The 16,814-nt window shown below is 39.0% G+C and overlaps 5 protein-coding genes across 6 annotated transcripts; 2 read left to right on the plus strand and 3 right to left on the minus strand.

The window, feature by feature from the left end:
• Positions 1-45: 45 nt before the first annotated feature.
• On the minus strand, positions 46-3,959 carry pea (ATP-dependent RNA helicase pea). The gene has a single exon (XM_011306755.1). It carries the CDS (start codon positions 3,775-3,777, stop codon positions 112-114), a length of 3,666 nt encoding a protein of 1,221 aa, XP_011305057.1. The 5' UTR covers positions 3,778-3,959; the 3' UTR covers positions 46-111.
• Positions 3,960-4,014: 55 nt separating this feature from the next.
• Positions 4,015-7,662, plus strand: bur (GMP synthase burgundy). Of its 2 annotated transcripts, none has more exons than XM_011306759.1 (5): positions 4,015-4,158; positions 4,877-5,151; positions 5,459-6,438; positions 6,508-7,352; positions 7,480-7,662. In XM_011306759.1, exons 2-5 carry the CDS (start codon positions 4,931-4,933, stop codon positions 7,579-7,581), a joined length of 2,148 nt encoding a protein of 715 aa, XP_011305061.1. In that variant the 5' UTR covers positions 4,015-4,158; positions 4,877-4,930; the 3' UTR covers positions 7,582-7,662. The 2 variants fall into 2 exon arrangements, with proteins under 2 accessions (XP_011305061.1, XP_011305062.1); XM_011306760.1 differs by lacking the exon at positions 4,015-4,158 and adding an exon at positions 4,224-4,291.
• A 98-nt stretch (positions 7,663-7,760) lies between these two features.
• Positions 7,761-12,471, minus strand: Rev1 (Rev1 DNA directed polymerase). The gene is made up of 4 exons (XM_011306758.1): positions 12,382-12,471; positions 12,002-12,061; positions 8,504-11,853; positions 7,761-8,271 (listed from the first exon to the last, which is right to left on the minus strand). Exons 2-4 carry the CDS (start codon positions 12,053-12,055, stop codon positions 8,118-8,120), a joined length of 3,558 nt encoding a protein of 1,185 aa, XP_011305060.1. The 5' UTR covers positions 12,056-12,061; positions 12,382-12,471; the 3' UTR covers positions 7,761-8,117.
• LOC105267709 (ovarian cancer-associated gene 2 protein homolog) lies at positions 12,227-14,110 on the plus strand. The gene is made up of 5 exons (XM_011306756.1): positions 12,227-12,683; positions 12,759-12,918; positions 13,115-13,309; positions 13,432-13,572; positions 13,651-14,110. Exons 1-5 carry the CDS (start codon positions 12,651-12,653, stop codon positions 13,776-13,778), a joined length of 657 nt encoding a protein of 218 aa, XP_011305058.1. The 5' UTR covers positions 12,227-12,650; the 3' UTR covers positions 13,779-14,110.
• Positions 14,111-14,558: 448 nt separating this feature from the next.
• Positions 14,559-15,793, minus strand: EloB (elongin B). The gene is made up of 3 exons (XM_011306761.1): positions 15,611-15,793; positions 15,421-15,514; positions 14,559-15,202 (listed from the first exon to the last, which is right to left on the minus strand). The coding sequence occupies exons 1-3, from the start codon at positions 15,611-15,613 to the stop codon at positions 14,946-14,948; spliced, it is 354 nt and encodes a 117-aa protein (XP_011305063.1). The 5' UTR covers positions 15,614-15,793; the 3' UTR covers positions 14,559-14,945.
• Positions 15,794-16,814: the final 1,021 nt, after the last annotated feature.

Below are 16,814 nucleotides of genomic sequence, written 5' to 3' on the forward strand. Positions count from 1 at the left end.
ATTTTACACCTTTACAATTAATATCAAGAAAGTAATAAATTTGTATTTACAATAAAAATAATTATTAATTGCTGCAAACATGGAACGAAAGAAAATATTATGTACAAAAGTTTAATTCCGTCTTCGTCTAACTCTGGATATCCTCCAGGCATTAGGCTCTTCGTATTTATTATACAAAGGTTCAAGTCGTTGATTTTTCTTAAATTTACTCAATTTCGTAGGATCACTGAATTTAAAGAAAGCAGGGGCAAATTCCACGAGCCATTTAGGATCAATAGTCGTAACTTCTCTCATATATTCCTTAGTCGTTTGCACGAGTTCATGATAAATAACCCATTCAGGTTGTCTATTAAACAAAGCACTACTGGGATGAATGTAAACCACTTGACTGTCAACAAGTGTTCTGTATCCCTCCTGAGGGTCTTTTTTGGCAGCATTCCTGAAAAATCCGGAGCACACGGCCTTCTGAATCCTCACTGTATTCTTTGCAGCTGAAACAACATCCAATTTGTGCCTATCCATGATCCCCAGCAGCTGCTTCCTCACATCCTGCGCTCGTTTCAACGTTCTAATCTGTACAAAATTCTCGTAACACCAGGGATTACTGAATTTATTATTCCTCCAGGAGTTGTAAACAGCCAGAAGAGTTAAATGATCTCCCTCGGTCTGATTGAATTTGGCTTTCTTCTGATCTGCGAATGCTTGCTTGTCCTTTGGCCTGTAAAAAACATTCTGCACTGACAACATACTGACGATCGTTAATATCTCATCAGAGCACTGAAGATGAACACTCATGATCAGCATTTTTGATAAATTCGGCTCCAATGGGAACTCTGCCATTCTCCTACCTAGTCTCGTTAATAATCCCTCGTTATCGAGAGCACTGAGACTGTGCAATGACTCGAGGGCCATTATGAGGGACTCAACTGGTGGTGCATCCATGAAATCAAAATGTAATAAATCATTGATACCCATTGTTTTCAATTGCAGTACAGTCGTTGCTAAATTCGTTCTCTGAATTTCTGGTACAGGTGTGGGTAACATTTCGTCTCTGTAAGCTCTTTCTGTGTATAATCTATAACATTTTCCAGGTCCAGTGCGTCCAGCCCTTCCAGCTCGTTGTTTGGCAGCTGCTTGACTGATTGGCGTCACGATAAGACTGTCCATTCCAGTTTTTGAATTGTACACTTTTTGTTTAACAAATCCTGGATCGACTACGTAATAAATACCATCGATTGTTAAACTTGTTTCAGCGATATTTGTTGCTATAACGACTTTTCTCGATCCAGGCGGTGCAGGTTCGAAAATTCTGGTCTGCATTTCAGAGGGTAGGGCTGAATAAACAGGTAGGATAATGAGTTCAGGTACATCAGGGCCGAGTGACTTCATCCTCTCATACAAAATCTCACAAGCTGTGTCGATCTCCTCCTGACCAGTCAAGAATAATAGAATATCACCAGGTGGTTCTCGCAAATGAATCTGCATTACTGTAATCAATGCGGCATCTAAGTAATCAGTTTCTGGCTCTTTAGTGTACATAACTTCAACTTCAAATGTCCTCCCAGGAATCGTGAAAATCGGAGCCTCGAAGAAGTACTGGGAAAATTTAACGGCATCGAGGGTTGCACTCGTGACGATTAATTTGAGATCTGGACGTCGACCCACTGCCTGTTTCAATAATCCAAAGAGAACGTCAGTGTGAATGGTACGTTCATGGGCCTCGTCCAACATAATTACTGAGTACATTTTGAGATCTAGATCCACAAGACATTCTCTAAGCAACATACCATCTGTCATGTATTTAATATTAGTCTCAGGGCTTGTGCAATCCTCAAAACGAATCGTGTATCCAACTTCCTGCCCCAGACGACATCCAAACTCCTCAGCAACTCTCTTAGCCACTGACATTGCGGCAACTCTTCTTGGCTGTGTGCAACCGATTTTTCCTCGAGATGTAAATCCAGCTTCTGCTAAATACTGAGTTATTTGTGTTGTTTTTCCAGAGCCAGTCTCCCCAATGACTATTAGAATCTGGTTATCAGTGACAGCCTTGACTAAATCATCTCTCAATTTATAAATCGGTAAGCTCTGGCGCTGCTCCAACAATGTGAGATTTGTTTTCTTTCCGAATGACGATTTTTTACCTCCAATTACGTGCTTTTTCCACTCAGGAAGATCCTGAGTCTGGAGACCGATTCCCCTCATGTTGGAAGGAACTTGACGACTCTCAGCATCCGGCAGAGGGTCCACCCAATTTTTATTCAATCCTGTTGGCGCTGAGTCCATTTCCTGCTCTCTCTGCAGCATTTTTTGCTCCCTCCGTTCTTTAGCCAGTGCACTCTGCATCATAGCAGCCTGTGCCAAAGATCCATCAGGATTTTTTACGATTCTAACTGGACTGAGATCACCAAGTGCACGCCCATGGCCATGGAGGAATGGTGGCTCTTCCTCCACGAGTTCAATCTCCACGTCCTCTTCCTCATCGTCCTCACGAGGCAAAACTCCAGTCTCCATGTCGAATTCTGGAAGTTCACTCCTGTCAATACACGATGCAGCCAACATCTGCTTTATTTCCCATTTCTCCGGAGAAGAGAGACGTTGAACACGAGGTCGTGAGTAGGTCTCGTCCTCCTCGAGATTTCCCTCGAGTTCCAACAAGGAAGTCGGTCGATCTGGATTTCTCAAGTGCTTCTCATCCTCTTCAGCTCTAGTGATCGCCAGAATAGGATTCAAATCACGTCCAGAGTCTTGATCAACGTCTTTCATACTGAGAGATATCTTCTGTCCAGCAACACTGAGGACTTTTACATAAACTTTCTGACCCTTGGATACAACATCGCTGGCGCTGGCCACTCTTCCTTCCCTTCTCAGTTGAGAAATATGAACTAGACCCTCGGATCTTCGTCTGAGACCCTCCAGCTGGACGAAGCATCCAAACTGCACGACATTAGCTACTTTTCCAGTGTAGACTTTACCCACTTCTGGATCCATCGGAATAACTTCCTCATTGGAGCGTGAACGTGAACGACTACGTTTGTGTCTTGAATCTCTGTAATAATCACGAGAATTATGTTTGCGAGGGTGATCTGGAGATCTACGACGACGTCGATCTCGATCCCTAGACCTCGATCGATCACGAGAACGACGACTCCGTTCTCTGGATCTGGATCGATCCCTCGAGTGTTTATCTCGGTGTCTGTGTTTTGAGCGATCAACAGATCGAGATCTGTGTCGTCTGTCTCGTCGAGAGGGACTCCTAGATCTTCGTTTTCTGTCTTTCGAGCGATCTCGTGAACGTTCACGCCTAGAGTTCTCTTTTTTCTCTGGTGTTTCCCTGGATTTTACCACTGGTTCACTTTCACCGTTGGTTTGAAGAGACGATGGGGCAAATTCCTCGAGCGAAGCCATCGCATCATCCACGATATCAACATCGTCTGCTGGTACGGGGGCTTGATTAGCTGCTGCTAAACCCGGAAATTTACACGCCAATTCATCCTGCTTGCTCTTGATCACTGGATTTGGAACTTCTTTTAACGGCTTCATGTGCTGGATTATACGGAGAATATTGGAGATGAAGGAATCGGAGAATGTGTCTGCACCATTTTCAATGAGGGCTTTCTTGAATGTCTCGAAGGTTGTGTTCTTCTTGGAGAGGTGGATAATGAATTGAGCGAGAACTTTGTGATCGTCGTTCTGACCAAAATGATTTTCCAATTCAGCGCAGATTTTTGATACCAGGGACAGACGTTCTAGCTCCGCTACCTCATCGATCTCCATTTTTTTTTTCAATTAAAAACACTTTCAGGTTCACTGAGTTAAACTGAAAAATTTGAGCGAAGCAATTGTCTTGCAAAGTGAATAGCACTTGGGAAAGTGGAAACAACAAAACGTTTATTCTTTGAGGCTATGGATCACATTTTGTCTGGAATCGCCAAACTCTCCAAGCAGATGCCCCCACGATCGCCAGCGACATCTCCAACAACTGTTTTACCCCTCTATGTAAGCCAAAATGATTATCAGTGGTTTACTGGCATTGTGGCTGATTGTGGCGATGAATGGCCGCCTCTTTCAGTGTGCCCCAACTCTGTTTTTCTCCAATTCATTAATTTCCAATTTAGTGGAGCGTGTATAAAAATAATCATCACCCCATTAACACAGGTAAGTAATCAATAATTACCAGTCAATAATGTACAACAGTAAATACATAATCCATAATAATTCATCAATAGTTTCACACTCGAGTGTCTTTCGTTGCTCCGAAACGTGGTGTTCACCTCCAACAGCTAAACCGGTGACTTGTTTTTATTCTCTATTATCTCAAATATGTCGGAGGGCAAATCAATCGTTCATTATGCACCGAAATTATTTCACCGAGGTATATTACAGGCGGGGTATATGTATTGACAAATTCTTTTGGAGTTGACGTTGAAGTCTGGGATATATATGCCATTAAGAAACCGCTTATGGCAGACGTTCTGCATATATAGTTTGCAAAGTTCTAGAATTACCTCTAGCATATCAAATGCACCAATTTCCACTAAATTAATGATAATCGTAACTCAATCTCACGAATTTCATCAATATTAAAATCGATAATCACTCATTTTTTCATAATTACCCTTGATAATTACACCTTTGGAACTACCTTTGGAAATTATTATTATTCTGGAATTCGTTATGCTAATTACTGGGAAAAGGGTTGTAAGTGATTTTGTAGCAATTGCGTTAGAAATGGTAGGGAATTTCTACGACTGAGATTTAATGGGTTATGAAGATGAAATTGCAAGGGAAGCGGATTGATAACCTCTGACATAATCAGAGATTATGGGGCAACCTAGGATGAAAGAAACTTCATGAATTTGAATGAATTTTTCAGTGTAACTGAGAATCGCGTGGTTATCGCTGAATCCTGGGACCGTTGCACGTTACAATGGACAAAACAACCGATGGACTGACGTTCCATTCAGACAGAAATAATGGTGCTGAAGATGTACCAATGACTCTGGCCAATGTCGATGAGAGAGTTGCTATCCTTGATGCTGGTGCTCAGTATGGGAAGGTGATCGATCGTAAAGTCCGAGAATTGAATGTTGAGTGTGAAATTCTACCGTTAGACACACCGGCATATGTGTTGAAAGAAAAAGGATACAAGTGAGTTTATCAATAAAATTTACCCCAATGTTCATTCGATTTTAATTCAGGAGCGAAGGGAGATGGCGATTTTTATTGAGGAACTTTTTTGTAGGTCTTCATTGGCTCTATGGAAAAGGTTCTGATAAAAATTTCTGTATCCCTCTTAGATTTCGAGATTTCTACGCGTTATAAAATTTGAAAAATTGATAGTTCGATACAACTTAAACTTTTAATTTCTCGAGAGTTGCGTATTATTCAATTTATTCAATGTCGATTAAAGAAATTTGTTAACGAATAAAAAATGTAATTAAATTTTTTAACAAAGGGCCATAATAATATCTGGCGGTCCAAACTCAGTGTACGCCGAGGACGCGCCTCGATACGACGGCGATATCTTCCGAATAGGTATTCCAGTACTTGGGATTTGCTATGGGATGCAGATGATGAATAAAGAATTCGGTGGTACGGTAATAAGAAAAGAAGGCAGAGAGGATGGACAATTTTCGATTGAAGTAGACACCAAGTGCCTGTTATTCAAAGGCCTTGAGAAAGACCAATTAGTGCTGCTTACCCACGGTGACAGTATAGACAGGGTTGCTGATTGTTTCCGTACAACAGCTAAATCATCTAACTTCATTGTTGGTATAGCCAGTGATAAAATGAATCTGTACGGAGTACAATTTCATCCCGAGGTAGATTTAACACCAAATGGAAAACAAATGTTACACAACTTTTTATTCGGCGTTGTTGGATTGTCCGGTAATTACACAATGAGAGGACGCGAGGCAATGTGCATTCAGTACATAAGAGAGACAGTTGGTAATAATAAAGTACTGCTGTTAGTAAGCGGTGGAGTTGATTCAACTGTTTGTGCTGCACTACTTCATAAAGCATTGAATAAAGAACAAGTTATTCCATTGCACATAAATAATGGCTTCATGCGCAAAGGTGAAACACCATTTGTTGAGCAGAGTTTGGCTCAATTGGGTATTAAACTTCGGATTGTTAATGCTGCTCACAACTTCATGGAGGGCACAACTTCAGTACCACTTGATAACATATTGCCAGCTAATGCTGTTAATAATAAGGGAATTGGTGGTACGCCGATAAGTCCAAGGACAAGATTAACGAAAATGCTGTGTCAAACGACGAATCCTGAGGAGAAGAGGAAGATCATTGGTGATGTCTTTGTGAGGGTGGCCAATGATGCTATGGCTGAGATGGGACTCAAACCGGAAGAGGTTTTTCTTGGACAGGGAACACTCAGACCTGATCTTATCGAGAGCGCCAGTGCATTGGCAAGTGGTAAGAATATTTATGAAATTATTACTCCAGTGTTTAATCATTTTAATTCACTCCTCAAATGTTTGACAGGCAAAGCTGATGCTATTAAAACTCACCACAACGACAGTGAGCTCGTCAGAGCCCTCAGAGATCAGGGGAGAGTTGTGGAGCCCCTGAAAGATTTTCATAAGGATGAAGTACGACAAATTGGGTGTGACCTTGGATTACCATCTCCTCTCGTACAACGACACCCTTACCCTGGCCCTGGACTGGCAATTCGTATTCTCTGCGCTGTTGACCCATTCATGGACAAAGATTTCTCAGAGACTCAAGTAATTGTAAAAATAATGGCAGAGTACGAGCAAATGCTTCAGAAGAAACATGCATTATTGAATCGCGTTGAGGGTGCGACAAGTGATGGCGAACGTCAGTGCTTGCGAAGGGTATCGAGTAGTCACCATATCGCAGCAACACTCTTGCCAATTCGTAGCGTTGGTGTTCAAGGCGATCGAAGAAGTTACAGTTACGTAGTTGGCCTGTCCCTCGAGGAAGTTGCACCAGAGGCCATCAACTGGGATGACCTAGTCTTCCTCGCGAGACTCATACCTCGTGTGTGTCATAATGTTAATCGTGTTTGCTACATATTTGGCCCGATGGTACATCATCCAGTAACAGACATCACCCCAACACATTTGACATCGAATGTCATATCAACACTCAGGCAGGCTGATCATTTAGCTAATCAAGTATTGGTTGGTAATGGTTGCATGGGGGCAATCAGTCAAATGCCTGTTATTCTCATTCCTGTGCACTTTGATCGTGACGCTGCCTCTAGAGCACCATCATGCCAGCGCTCTGTCGTACTCAGGCCATTCTGCTCCAGTGATTTCATGACTGGTACACCTGCCATACCAGGAAATCAGTTACCGGTGCATGTAAGTATTTTTCTGTCGTTTATTCAATCATAATCATAAGAAAAATAACATTTTTCCTCAAGTCATTCATCTGAAAATATCGATTGAAGAGAGAATATGGTCATTGTTGTGCATAATTTATTTGCAGGTGGTGAAGAAAATCGTAACTGAAATATCAACCGTACCCGGTATCTCTCGTGTTTTGTACGATCTATCATCGAAGCCCCCAGGCACAACCGAGTGGGAGTAGTAAACAATTGATTCCCACATCAATCCCAGCCCCCCTCTTTCTATTTTTTCACCATCCATTGCGCATAACAACAACCGAAAAGTAAAACAAGAACTATATTTAAAAGAATATATCTATTATGAAAAGTAAAGATGAGGCATTTGAGAATCCGATCAATTTATGAATTCTTACCGATTTATATCGCAAAAAAAGCAGATAAAAAACAAATCTATTATCAATGAGGGACTACTCAGTATGAGCAGATGTATTTTGCTCCTCCTTTGATACGTAGCAAACAGAAATGAGAGAGAAACAGAAACAGAAACTATTAACACAATTTTAATGGATAAGTCATTGCGCTGATTAAGGAATGGTGGTATTGTGTACATTAAGGTCGAAGGTAAGTATATCATGTTTGCTTGTAAATATGTTTCTATTAGGTCAATTGTAAAATAATAATTTATTCAAGACATAAAAGAGATGAAAAAAAAAAAACAAAACGAACCAGAAATCCAACAGATAAAAAACCGCAATATACAAAAAGAAAATACACATTGTCATACACCATCACTTCTGCATTCGCGAAGGTTGCATCTGATTGCTGGTAACATTAGATTGCTGTTGTACTCAATCTGCATACACTGTTGAACGTGTTCAACCGTTTTCCTATAGGTTCCATGCCAAACGCAACTTCCAGTCTCGGTCATACATCTTAAACAAACAAACATGTAGTAAATTTTAATGTAATTTTTATCATAATACCACTTTTTGTTTTATTACGAGAAAAAAAAAGGAGAGAAACAATGAAACAAGAAAAAAAAATTAAATAATCCCTATTATATGCCTCGAGTGTTATTTTATTATATCCACTTGATTAAACGAATGAGAAAAAATATTTCGCTTGAGTATAAAAGACATTTTTCAAGTGATAAATCATTTTTACCTGTGCATGGTCTTCATTAGAGTGTGTAGATCCTCAATTCGTTTTTCTTTTGGCAGCATGCTGAGGTACGTTGTTATGGATAATGAATCAATCTCGTTTACCATGTCTGAGTTATTAATCCATGTTTGTATTTGTTTCTTCACCTGTTGCAAGGGAAGACTGAAGAGATAATTTACTAGAGTATTTAACATCAGCTGTTGCTCAGTCTTCAACGCGTTCTTTGAATTATTGACAGCATTCTCACGTGAATTGTAGGGATAACATTGGATTTTATTTCCTGGGTCATTCCTCGGAGGCCCATTGCCCTCTAAAATACTCATTTCATTCTCTAAAAAACTGTTATGTCTCTTCGGGGCATGAGGCCCACATTTTTCACTCGATTTTTTTTTAGTGCGAGGTAGAGCTTTGGAATTTTTTCCAGATGAAAGGACAGCTTTTGGCTTTCGTCCCCGCTTTTTTGGAATTGGGTGCGCAGAATTCTGGAGCTTCTCGTCGATTTTCCTCAGCTTCGAAGCCTTTTCTTTTTTCTTCGCGAGACAGTACTCCTTCACGTCGTTTCGGGTCTCGTTGTCCAGGGCTGCTAGAAACTCTGGATCCACTTGGGAGAAGGAACAATTCAAGTCGTCGATAGGATTTTTATTGTTTATCGTGTTTTCGATATTTTTTCTTGTCTCTTGCAGAGGCAAATTGCGGTTTTCTGTGGTTGAGGTATTTTCAGTCTTGTGGTCTTTGTACTCATTCAATATTTCGTTTCGGATATCATCGGGTAATTCAATTAACACTTGCATATCTAATTCGTGCATTGTTGGCATTTTTGCTTCCGAGCGGATTTCACATTTTTTGTGCTTGAAGTAATGATCTATTGCATTTGGTTCTGATTTTTTAATCACTGGTTTCGATGCTAGAATTTCGTTTCTTATCTCTTCGGGAAGCTCGATCAGTACGTCCCCGTCAATCCCTTGGGATGGGGGTAAAAATTTTTCTGTTGAAATATTTTTATTCTCTTTGGATTCAGTATTCAATAGGTGGGATTTTAATTTATCGTGAGTCGATGGATTTTTTAATTTAATGTCAGGTTTATGGATTTTCAGGATTTCTAGTCTGATATCTTCCGGAAGTTCTGCCAAAACCGATTCATCGATTTTCGAATTCTCTTCTACATAACTCGCTTTTCCCTTTGGATTTTCCGTCAATGATTTTTTTGCTGAAAAAAATGTTTTGAGATCCCGATTTCTTTTCGTTTCCACATTTTTTTTAACTTCAAGAATACGATTCTTATTTTCTGCAATCACAATATTTTTAATTTCCTCTCGTGTCTCCCGATTTTTTTCCACCGCTCTTCCCCTCTCAATGAATTTCATTAAATTGTTATTAACCGTTTTACATTTTAAATTCTCCAATCTCGATATTTGTATTCCAATTCCTCGTATTTCATGCGCCGGCTGCTGCATCTGTTCCCAAAGAAGAAGAACATCTTTGGTGATGATCACCTCATCATCAACAGGTGTCATAAAATTCTTGGATTTAGTAAAATTATCGCACAACCCGTGCCCCATAAACTTGGCTGGATCAACCGGTGCATTTTTTTCTCTGACCATCAGCTTCAGTGTAACACATCTTCCCTTGGCATTAATTTTCGACAGCCTCGAGCAAACTTCCTTCGCCAGCTTGATAATGAACCCCCTGGCATCATCATCACTCTCAAACCGAATCCCATAATTAATCTCTGCCGAAACCGATTTCCTCACATGCTCGGTACTCAATTTGGAATGATCAATCCCTCGACAAGTATTAAACAACATCTCCCCATGTTTTTTTCCAAACTTCTCCTGAAGAGCTCCCAGAGAGATCTTCTGCAAATCCCTGCAGAATTCCACATTGATCTTCCGTAACTGATGCATAGTGGACCACCCAACCCCAGGAATGTCTCCAATTTTAATTCCCCCAACATAAGATTCCACATCATCACTTTTCAAATGAAATTGCCCATCGGGTTTTGCCCTCTTCGTTGCCAATCTCGCCTGGAGTTTATTGCTACCGAATCCCGTGGACACAGGACATCCGGTTTTTTCCTTGATTTCAGCTCGAATGATGGCAGCGAATTCTGAAGGGGTCAGAGTGGATTCCTCGAGGATTTTCGAAATATCCGCGTACATTTCGTCACAGCTAACTGCTTCAATATCTAGAGTATACGAAGCTACAGTATTGTAAAGAGTATAAGAGACCTCTTTGTACCCTTCGAAATCATATTTTATGGTCTTCAGGTTGGGGCAGAGCTTCAAAGCCTGTCCCAGGAACATTCCGTTCTTCAAGCCCGCTCTTCGTGCCTCGTAAGAGCACGAAGCGATCTCTGACATAGACCCAAGCTCCTCGTCTTCTTTACCCCTCGAAGAAGCTTTACCTTTTGCGTGAGTCACAGCCACCGGATGGCCCCTCAACTCCGGTCTATTTCTAAGGCCCACTGAAACGAAAAAGCAATCCATGTCGATGTGCATTATAATTGATTCTTTTTTATTCTTATTTCTTTGGAGTTTGGGGGAGAACAAGTCTTCATCGGAATCTGAGTCCTCGTTCTTGTCTCGAGCTGATGCTCCAGTTGAATTTTTCCTGTTCAAAATTTTCAGACGATCGAAACCTGGGAATGATCCATCGTTTTTCGATCGAAGTTCATTTACATAATCCTTGAATGTTGCTCCCATTGTTGCTATGTGATGGAGACGAGAGTTGTTGTAGAACTCTGAGAGGAATTCCTCGTTTTTTGAGCAGAGAGCTGCCCCTGATGGTTTTGCCTGCTCTTCTCGAATCTTTGGAGATTTTTCTTTATGATTTTCGCTATTTGAAAATTTTGAGGATTCAAGTGGTGGAGCTTGAGGGTCGACTGTAAGCCCTGGGTCTTCTTTTCTTGTTGATGGTCCCATGTCGGGATCTTGGGGCCTTTTTGCCAAATCATTTGTCTGATTTTTCAACTGCAATTGAGGCTGAGTCACTGATGTATTGTTGTATAATAAATACGGCCTCCAGTCCAGCAATTTATTAGCTTTTATGCTGTCAGTGATCCACTCGGGTTTACACAGAGGCAATGGATTTTTGCTCTTTCTGTATTGGATTATCTTAGAATATGGTAAATTCGAGGCGATCAAGTGAGTTGTGCTCCTGGAGCTTTGATAGGTATGATAAATTCCTCCGTGCTCCATCATCAGACGTTTCAATACATCAGCACAAGGATTCGTGTAACCGTTAACAAATATTGCTACACCTCTGAAGAGATTTGTGGCATCTTGGAACTCTGATTGTGCTAATTTATCAAATTGTTCCTCCAGTTTGGACTTCTTCGCTGCCATGTACGTGCCCTGGAGTAATCAACATTTAATATCAACAGAGAATAAATATTCTCTGCTAATGTATAACTGAACTGATGATTAATAATAATTCATAATGCACTGAATAATAATTCAGTAACAAAACGGTAATTTTGGGATTATGTATTACGATATTTACCCAATCCTGCAGCCCATTCGAATCGTAAGGATTTTGCTGCTTCTTTTTTGACATTGTCTCCTGTTTACAAATAATTCAAACAATTGACAACATTGTTGTAATAAAATAAACGCGAAATTAGATAATGATTGAGAAAAAAATAACAGATGATCGAGTTGTGGAATTTTATTTCGTTATATATCCTCGTACAATTTGAGTATAATAAATAATATAATTTATAACAATATAGATGTAGGTAATGCACATGATTGATGTAATGAAGTAATTGTGTGTAACATTGAATTAATTGTGTGTAACATTGAATTAATTGTCTTTCTTAATTATCAGATAAATGTTTAAGGAGTGGAAATATTATGACAGTAATATTATAAGAATTTCACCTTGGTTAGTTCTTCGTGGATTTAATTTGTCCTTGAGGAATTGAATTTTTAATGGGAGTAGACAGTAATTAGAGACTGGTACAATCTCTTTAGTTTGACTGCAATTCCTGATGATTAAGCTAGTGAGGTTAAGTTTCACGTGGAAAGTTTGAGCCAAAGAGGATTGACTAAAGTAGAGGCTCAGTTCTGGAGGTTTACCCCAGCGGTTTGGTCGTCACATAACCCACATTTAGTGTTTTGAATACCGAGTATTAAAAAAAATGTAATGAATGGAGATGAGTGCAGAGAATAGAAAAATGAAGGTTTGTTCCTTCTGCTCTTCATGTTCTTTCTAATTGTTCGATAACAAATCGATAATTGATTCTTATGTTTCGCAGATACTTGCTATTCATGGATATTATCAATCCGGCGCCATTTTCCGGTCGAAATTAGGATCGTTGAGGAAAGGTTTCAAGAAAATTGAGTTTGTATTTGCTGAAGCACCACATGCGGTGCCTCCAGGACAATTTGCGAACGACGGGGAAGAGGCAGGTGGAGGTAATATTATTATGGGAGAGAAGAATGTTATTACTGTTAATTAATTAATTAATTACTCGTCTGTTTATTTGGGATTTATCTCTGATGTGGAGGGAAATTCGTAATAATATTTACTCAGACGTATCTAAAGATGTCGGATTGAGTCCTTTCATGCTATTCATTGATTTAATCAATTTTTATGTCTCGTTTTTCCAAGGAAAGGGGTGGTGGTTCAATACGGAAAGTCATTACTTCAAAGCGACAGAGCCGAGTAATTTATCAGTTGGTTACGAGGAAAGTCTGGAATATATTGAGAAACTATTCCAAGAGGAAGGCCCTTTCGATGGAATTCTCGGATTTTCTCAGGGCGCGTCATTCGTCTCAATTCTTTGCGCTTTGCAACAGAAAAAATGTGAGTTTCTATTTTATTGTTGAGATATTATGAATAAAAGAACTGAAATTCATTGCAGAGATTAATTGTGAAAACGTTCGAGAGGAGAAAAGAACTGAATAAATTATTCTTTATATTTTCAGTGTCGCCAATTAATTTCAAGTTCGCTGTTTTGATATCTGGATTTAAATCGCTCTGCGCACCCCATGAGAAATTCTATGATGAACCCATTGACTTACCGACTCTTCACGTATTTGGAGAGAGTGATAAAATCATCCCAACAGGTAGAAACGTGACTCAAAGGTCTATTTATTGCGGAAGAAAAATTTTCACAGATAATTATGAGGACTTCTTGTTTACAGAAATGGCCAGAGAGCTCAGTGATTTGTTTGTTAACAAAAAACTTGTGATACACGAGGGAGGACACTACGTGCCGAGCAAAAAACACATATATCAGGATTTTTTCAATGAGATGAATGAAAATAATTAATGAATTTTGAGAAAAATTCCTTTGATAGGATTTTCTACGTTATCACAAGATAAGTGATTGAATCAGTTTTGCAGGGAAAAACTGATGATCATGAAATGAAAAGTATTTGATTAGGACAAGTTTATAATTATTTATTTTGAGGTATAGTGGAAAATCATCATCATTCATGAATTATCGGTGGAGTATTCATGATTTTCAATTTTTCGAGTGTAATAGGAGCTCTTATTTACACTTGGAGGAGAATTGGAGTTGGCAACGAAGTGACGACTGTATCATGTATTTTTCGAAGTTTATTATGAAATTAACTCGGAAATAAATGATATTATAATGGACTATTGTTAATTTTCTAAAATTATACAGATGACTATTTTTCTTCATTCTCATTCAGTTTTCAAATGAAATTTTTAATCAATCAATTGCCGAATTTTGCGATTAATTTATGATTTTTTATGGATTCACCGTAATTATTGCACCCAAATGCAAAATGTGGAAAATTCCCCACCTCTTCAGTAAAAATGGCTATTTTCATATATCATCATTAAAAAAAAAAGATATTCCTTACTTGCACCTCGGTGATAATAGTCTCAAGGCATTACAAGATTCTTGCTGAAGAAGATTTCATTCCGGCAATTTCGCTGATTAATTCCACATTGCAGAAAATGTTATTTTCGTCAACTAGAACTTTCCGCATAACACCAATTGTCCAATTCCTGAGTAATATTAATTAGAAAGAGATCCACAGCTAGGATGCAACCTCCGTGTTACAAGGAAAAAGGCCCATTTTAATTGTTAATTATTCTATTATATCACAAATTGAAAAATGTATGGCTCCAGTGAGTTAATTACTTAAACCAATCACAATAAATTATTAAGTCGAAACAAGCGGAAAATTTAGCTCCGAAGAGTCTCAAAGTCCTGGAGTCCAATCAATATCATTGATCTCATAAAAAACATAATTCGGCTGATAATAGAGTTTGTGTATTACAGTGCAAATATTTTGCAGTGAGTTCCTATGCTCAATACAAACAGGAAAGAATTCGATGTTTTACATCAATTAACTTTATTTAGTAATTTTTTTATATCAAGAACTTAACGAAGTGAAGAGCTTTGTTATTTATTAATAAGGGCTTTTTTGTTGATAATGATCGTGCAGATCATGGGTGAACTTCAGGGAGACTGTTCTTGGCCATTTGCCTCCTGTGATTTCATGACATCGGGTAGATCGGGTGGCAGCGAGAACGCCGTAATCTCGAGATTCTCAAATTGTCCATTCTCTTGACGTATTGCTAATCCCACTAGAGCTGGACACTGTGCTTTCGCTGATGCAGCCGTAAGACCGTAATCAGATAAATATTTACTATCTGACATCTGTACATTCTCTTTATTAAACAATTGCTGATTCGCCGGTGGAATTTTCAGGATTCCTGCAACATGAAGAAAATCGTCAATATTTTGTCCACCAAATAAAACAGTCGGGAATTCTATCATTATCCTCTGAGAGATTTTCTCACTAGACAGTTGCGATTTCTGGACTCATGAAGGATGTGCGAATTTTCTGATTTAAATTGCAAATGCGCAATTTGTTTTTATTGTGAATATATTTAGCCACTGATCATAGAAATGAGATTGATACCTGACTTACCTTCAATGATTCGCTTCAGCTCAAGTACAGTTGTGTTGTCCTTAGCATCTGTAAAAATAGTCATCTTCTTCCTCCTGATCATGAGAAATACGTCCTAGAGAATAAACCGATCAATGATGATTAATAGATAGGTTAAATTGATAAGATATACTTATGTTTCAGCTGATTGAATTGCTGCAAAAATTTTTACCATTTTGTGAAGTTAATGGATTTACGATAGGCCAGTTGTTGAGATCTCAGGAGTATTTTCTTCTTTGGTGGAGCTTTTTGAAAATTATGAATAATTTTTTGATGCTTTCTTCTCAACTCTATTACAATGACAACAGAAATGAGAGGTTACAATTGATTCTGACTAGGGGTGACGGTGCTGATGGGTGGTGGTTTTTCAAACTACATTCGGGTAAAAACATCACAGTTATCAAACAAAGCGTACACGTCAAATAAATTATTTATCCACAATTTAAAAATCATTCAATACATCTATCCTAAGTGCAGTCCATTTTTTTTCCTGGAGCTATTTATCCGTTTGACTTTTCCTGAATTAATCTCGATGACAAGTCATGACAAGCAGAGCAAAATTTCTACCTGCATGTAAAATGGAGTTGTTTTATTTCACAACAGGATTTTATTTTTTCACAAGAGATAATTAATTTTCATTTAATATTCTGTTATAGGCAACAGATTGGGTAATTTGAATAAATGAATTGAATAATTTTTTTCATCTGACAGTTTTCACAATTCAAATTTTCCCGCGCAACGCATGACTTGCGTAAAAATGGCCACTCGATTCTCGGTGAACTGAAGTCATACCTCTGCTAACACCCGGTGGGCAGTCAAAATGGTAAATGAAGAAGCCCTTCAAGTCTAAAATATGAACTCCAACATGTGAAGCTGTCCATCCCACGAATGTCCCATTTATTTCATAAAAATATTTTGATTTTTCGATCCACCTCCGGGGAAAACCCCGATTAAGTCCCACATTAACAAAATTCGAAATTCAGAATTCCGTAAAAAATTTTTAAATCATGGTCAAGCCTGAAATTCTGTCCAAAAACCGATAGCAGCGGTTGGTGGTTCGGATACTTCAGGGTGCTAAGAAAAACCGTTCCCGAAAGGCGTCCACATTTCGCCAAGGAACGTACAGGAGATAATGAGATGCAAGAGGTTAACCACACGATAATTGAATCCGAGACCTCCAAACGCTCTTAGCCTCATGCTTTCCTGGTCCCTGGGTAGCCAATGTGGATGACTTTACGTCTTTTGATGGGCAGGTGAGGAATCTTGGTGAGTGTCAACAATATATACGTATATATCGATAACGATAGCAGCAAGTACTACGGTTGTTATGACCGCGGTCTAAACAGGGTGAAATGCAAGTTGGATGAGTGAAGCCT

Source organism: Fopius arisanus, unplaced genomic scaffold, assembly GCF_000806365.1.
Source record: "Fopius arisanus strain USDA-PBARC FA_bdor unplaced genomic scaffold, ASM80636v1 scaffold00049, whole genome shotgun sequence".
NCBI lineage: Eukaryota > Metazoa > Arthropoda > Insecta > Hymenoptera > Braconidae > Fopius > Fopius arisanus.

Bases quoted from the DNA above. Each gene is read 5' to 3' on its own strand.
- pea (XM_011306755.1), bottom strand. From the start codon at position 3,777: ATGGAGATCGATGAGGTAGCGGAGCTAGAACGTCTGTCCCTGGTATCA.
- bur (XM_011306759.1), top strand. From the start codon at position 4,931: ATGGACAAAACAACCGATGGACTGACGTTCCATTCAGACAGAAATAAT. The intron at 5,152-5,458 runs GTGAGTTTATCA...TTTTTAACAAAG, and splicing joins TTGAAAGAAAAAGGATACAA to GGCCATAATAATATCTGGCG. The intron at 6,439-6,507 runs GTAAGAATATTT...AATGTTTGACAG, and splicing joins CGCCAGTGCATTGGCAAGTG to GCAAAGCTGATGCTATTAAA.
- Rev1 (XM_011306758.1), bottom strand. From the start codon at position 12,055: ATGTCAAAAAAGAAGCAGCAAAATCCTTACGATTCGAATGGGCTGCAG. The intron at 11,854-12,001 runs GTAAATATCGTA...TGATTACTCCAG, and splicing joins CGAATGGGCTGCAGGATTGG to GGCACGTACATGGCAGCGAA. The intron at 8,272-8,503 runs GTAAAAATGATT...TGTTTGTTTAAG, and splicing joins CTAATGAAGACCATGCACAG to ATGTATGACCGAGACTGGAA.
- LOC105267709 (XM_011306756.1), top strand. From the start codon at position 12,651: ATGGAGATGAGTGCAGAGAATAGAAAAATGAAG. The intron at 13,310-13,431 runs GTGAGTTTCTAT...TTATATTTTCAG, and splicing joins CGCTTTGCAACAGAAAAAAT to TGTCGCCAATTAATTTCAAG. The intron at 13,573-13,650 runs GTAGAAACGTGA...TCTTGTTTACAG, and splicing joins TGATAAAATCATCCCAACAG to AAATGGCCAGAGAGCTCAGT.
- EloB (XM_011306761.1), bottom strand. The intron at 15,203-15,420 runs GTAAGTCAGGTA...TTCATGTTGCAG, and splicing joins GCTGAAGCGAATCATTGAAG to GAATCCTGAAAATTCCACCG.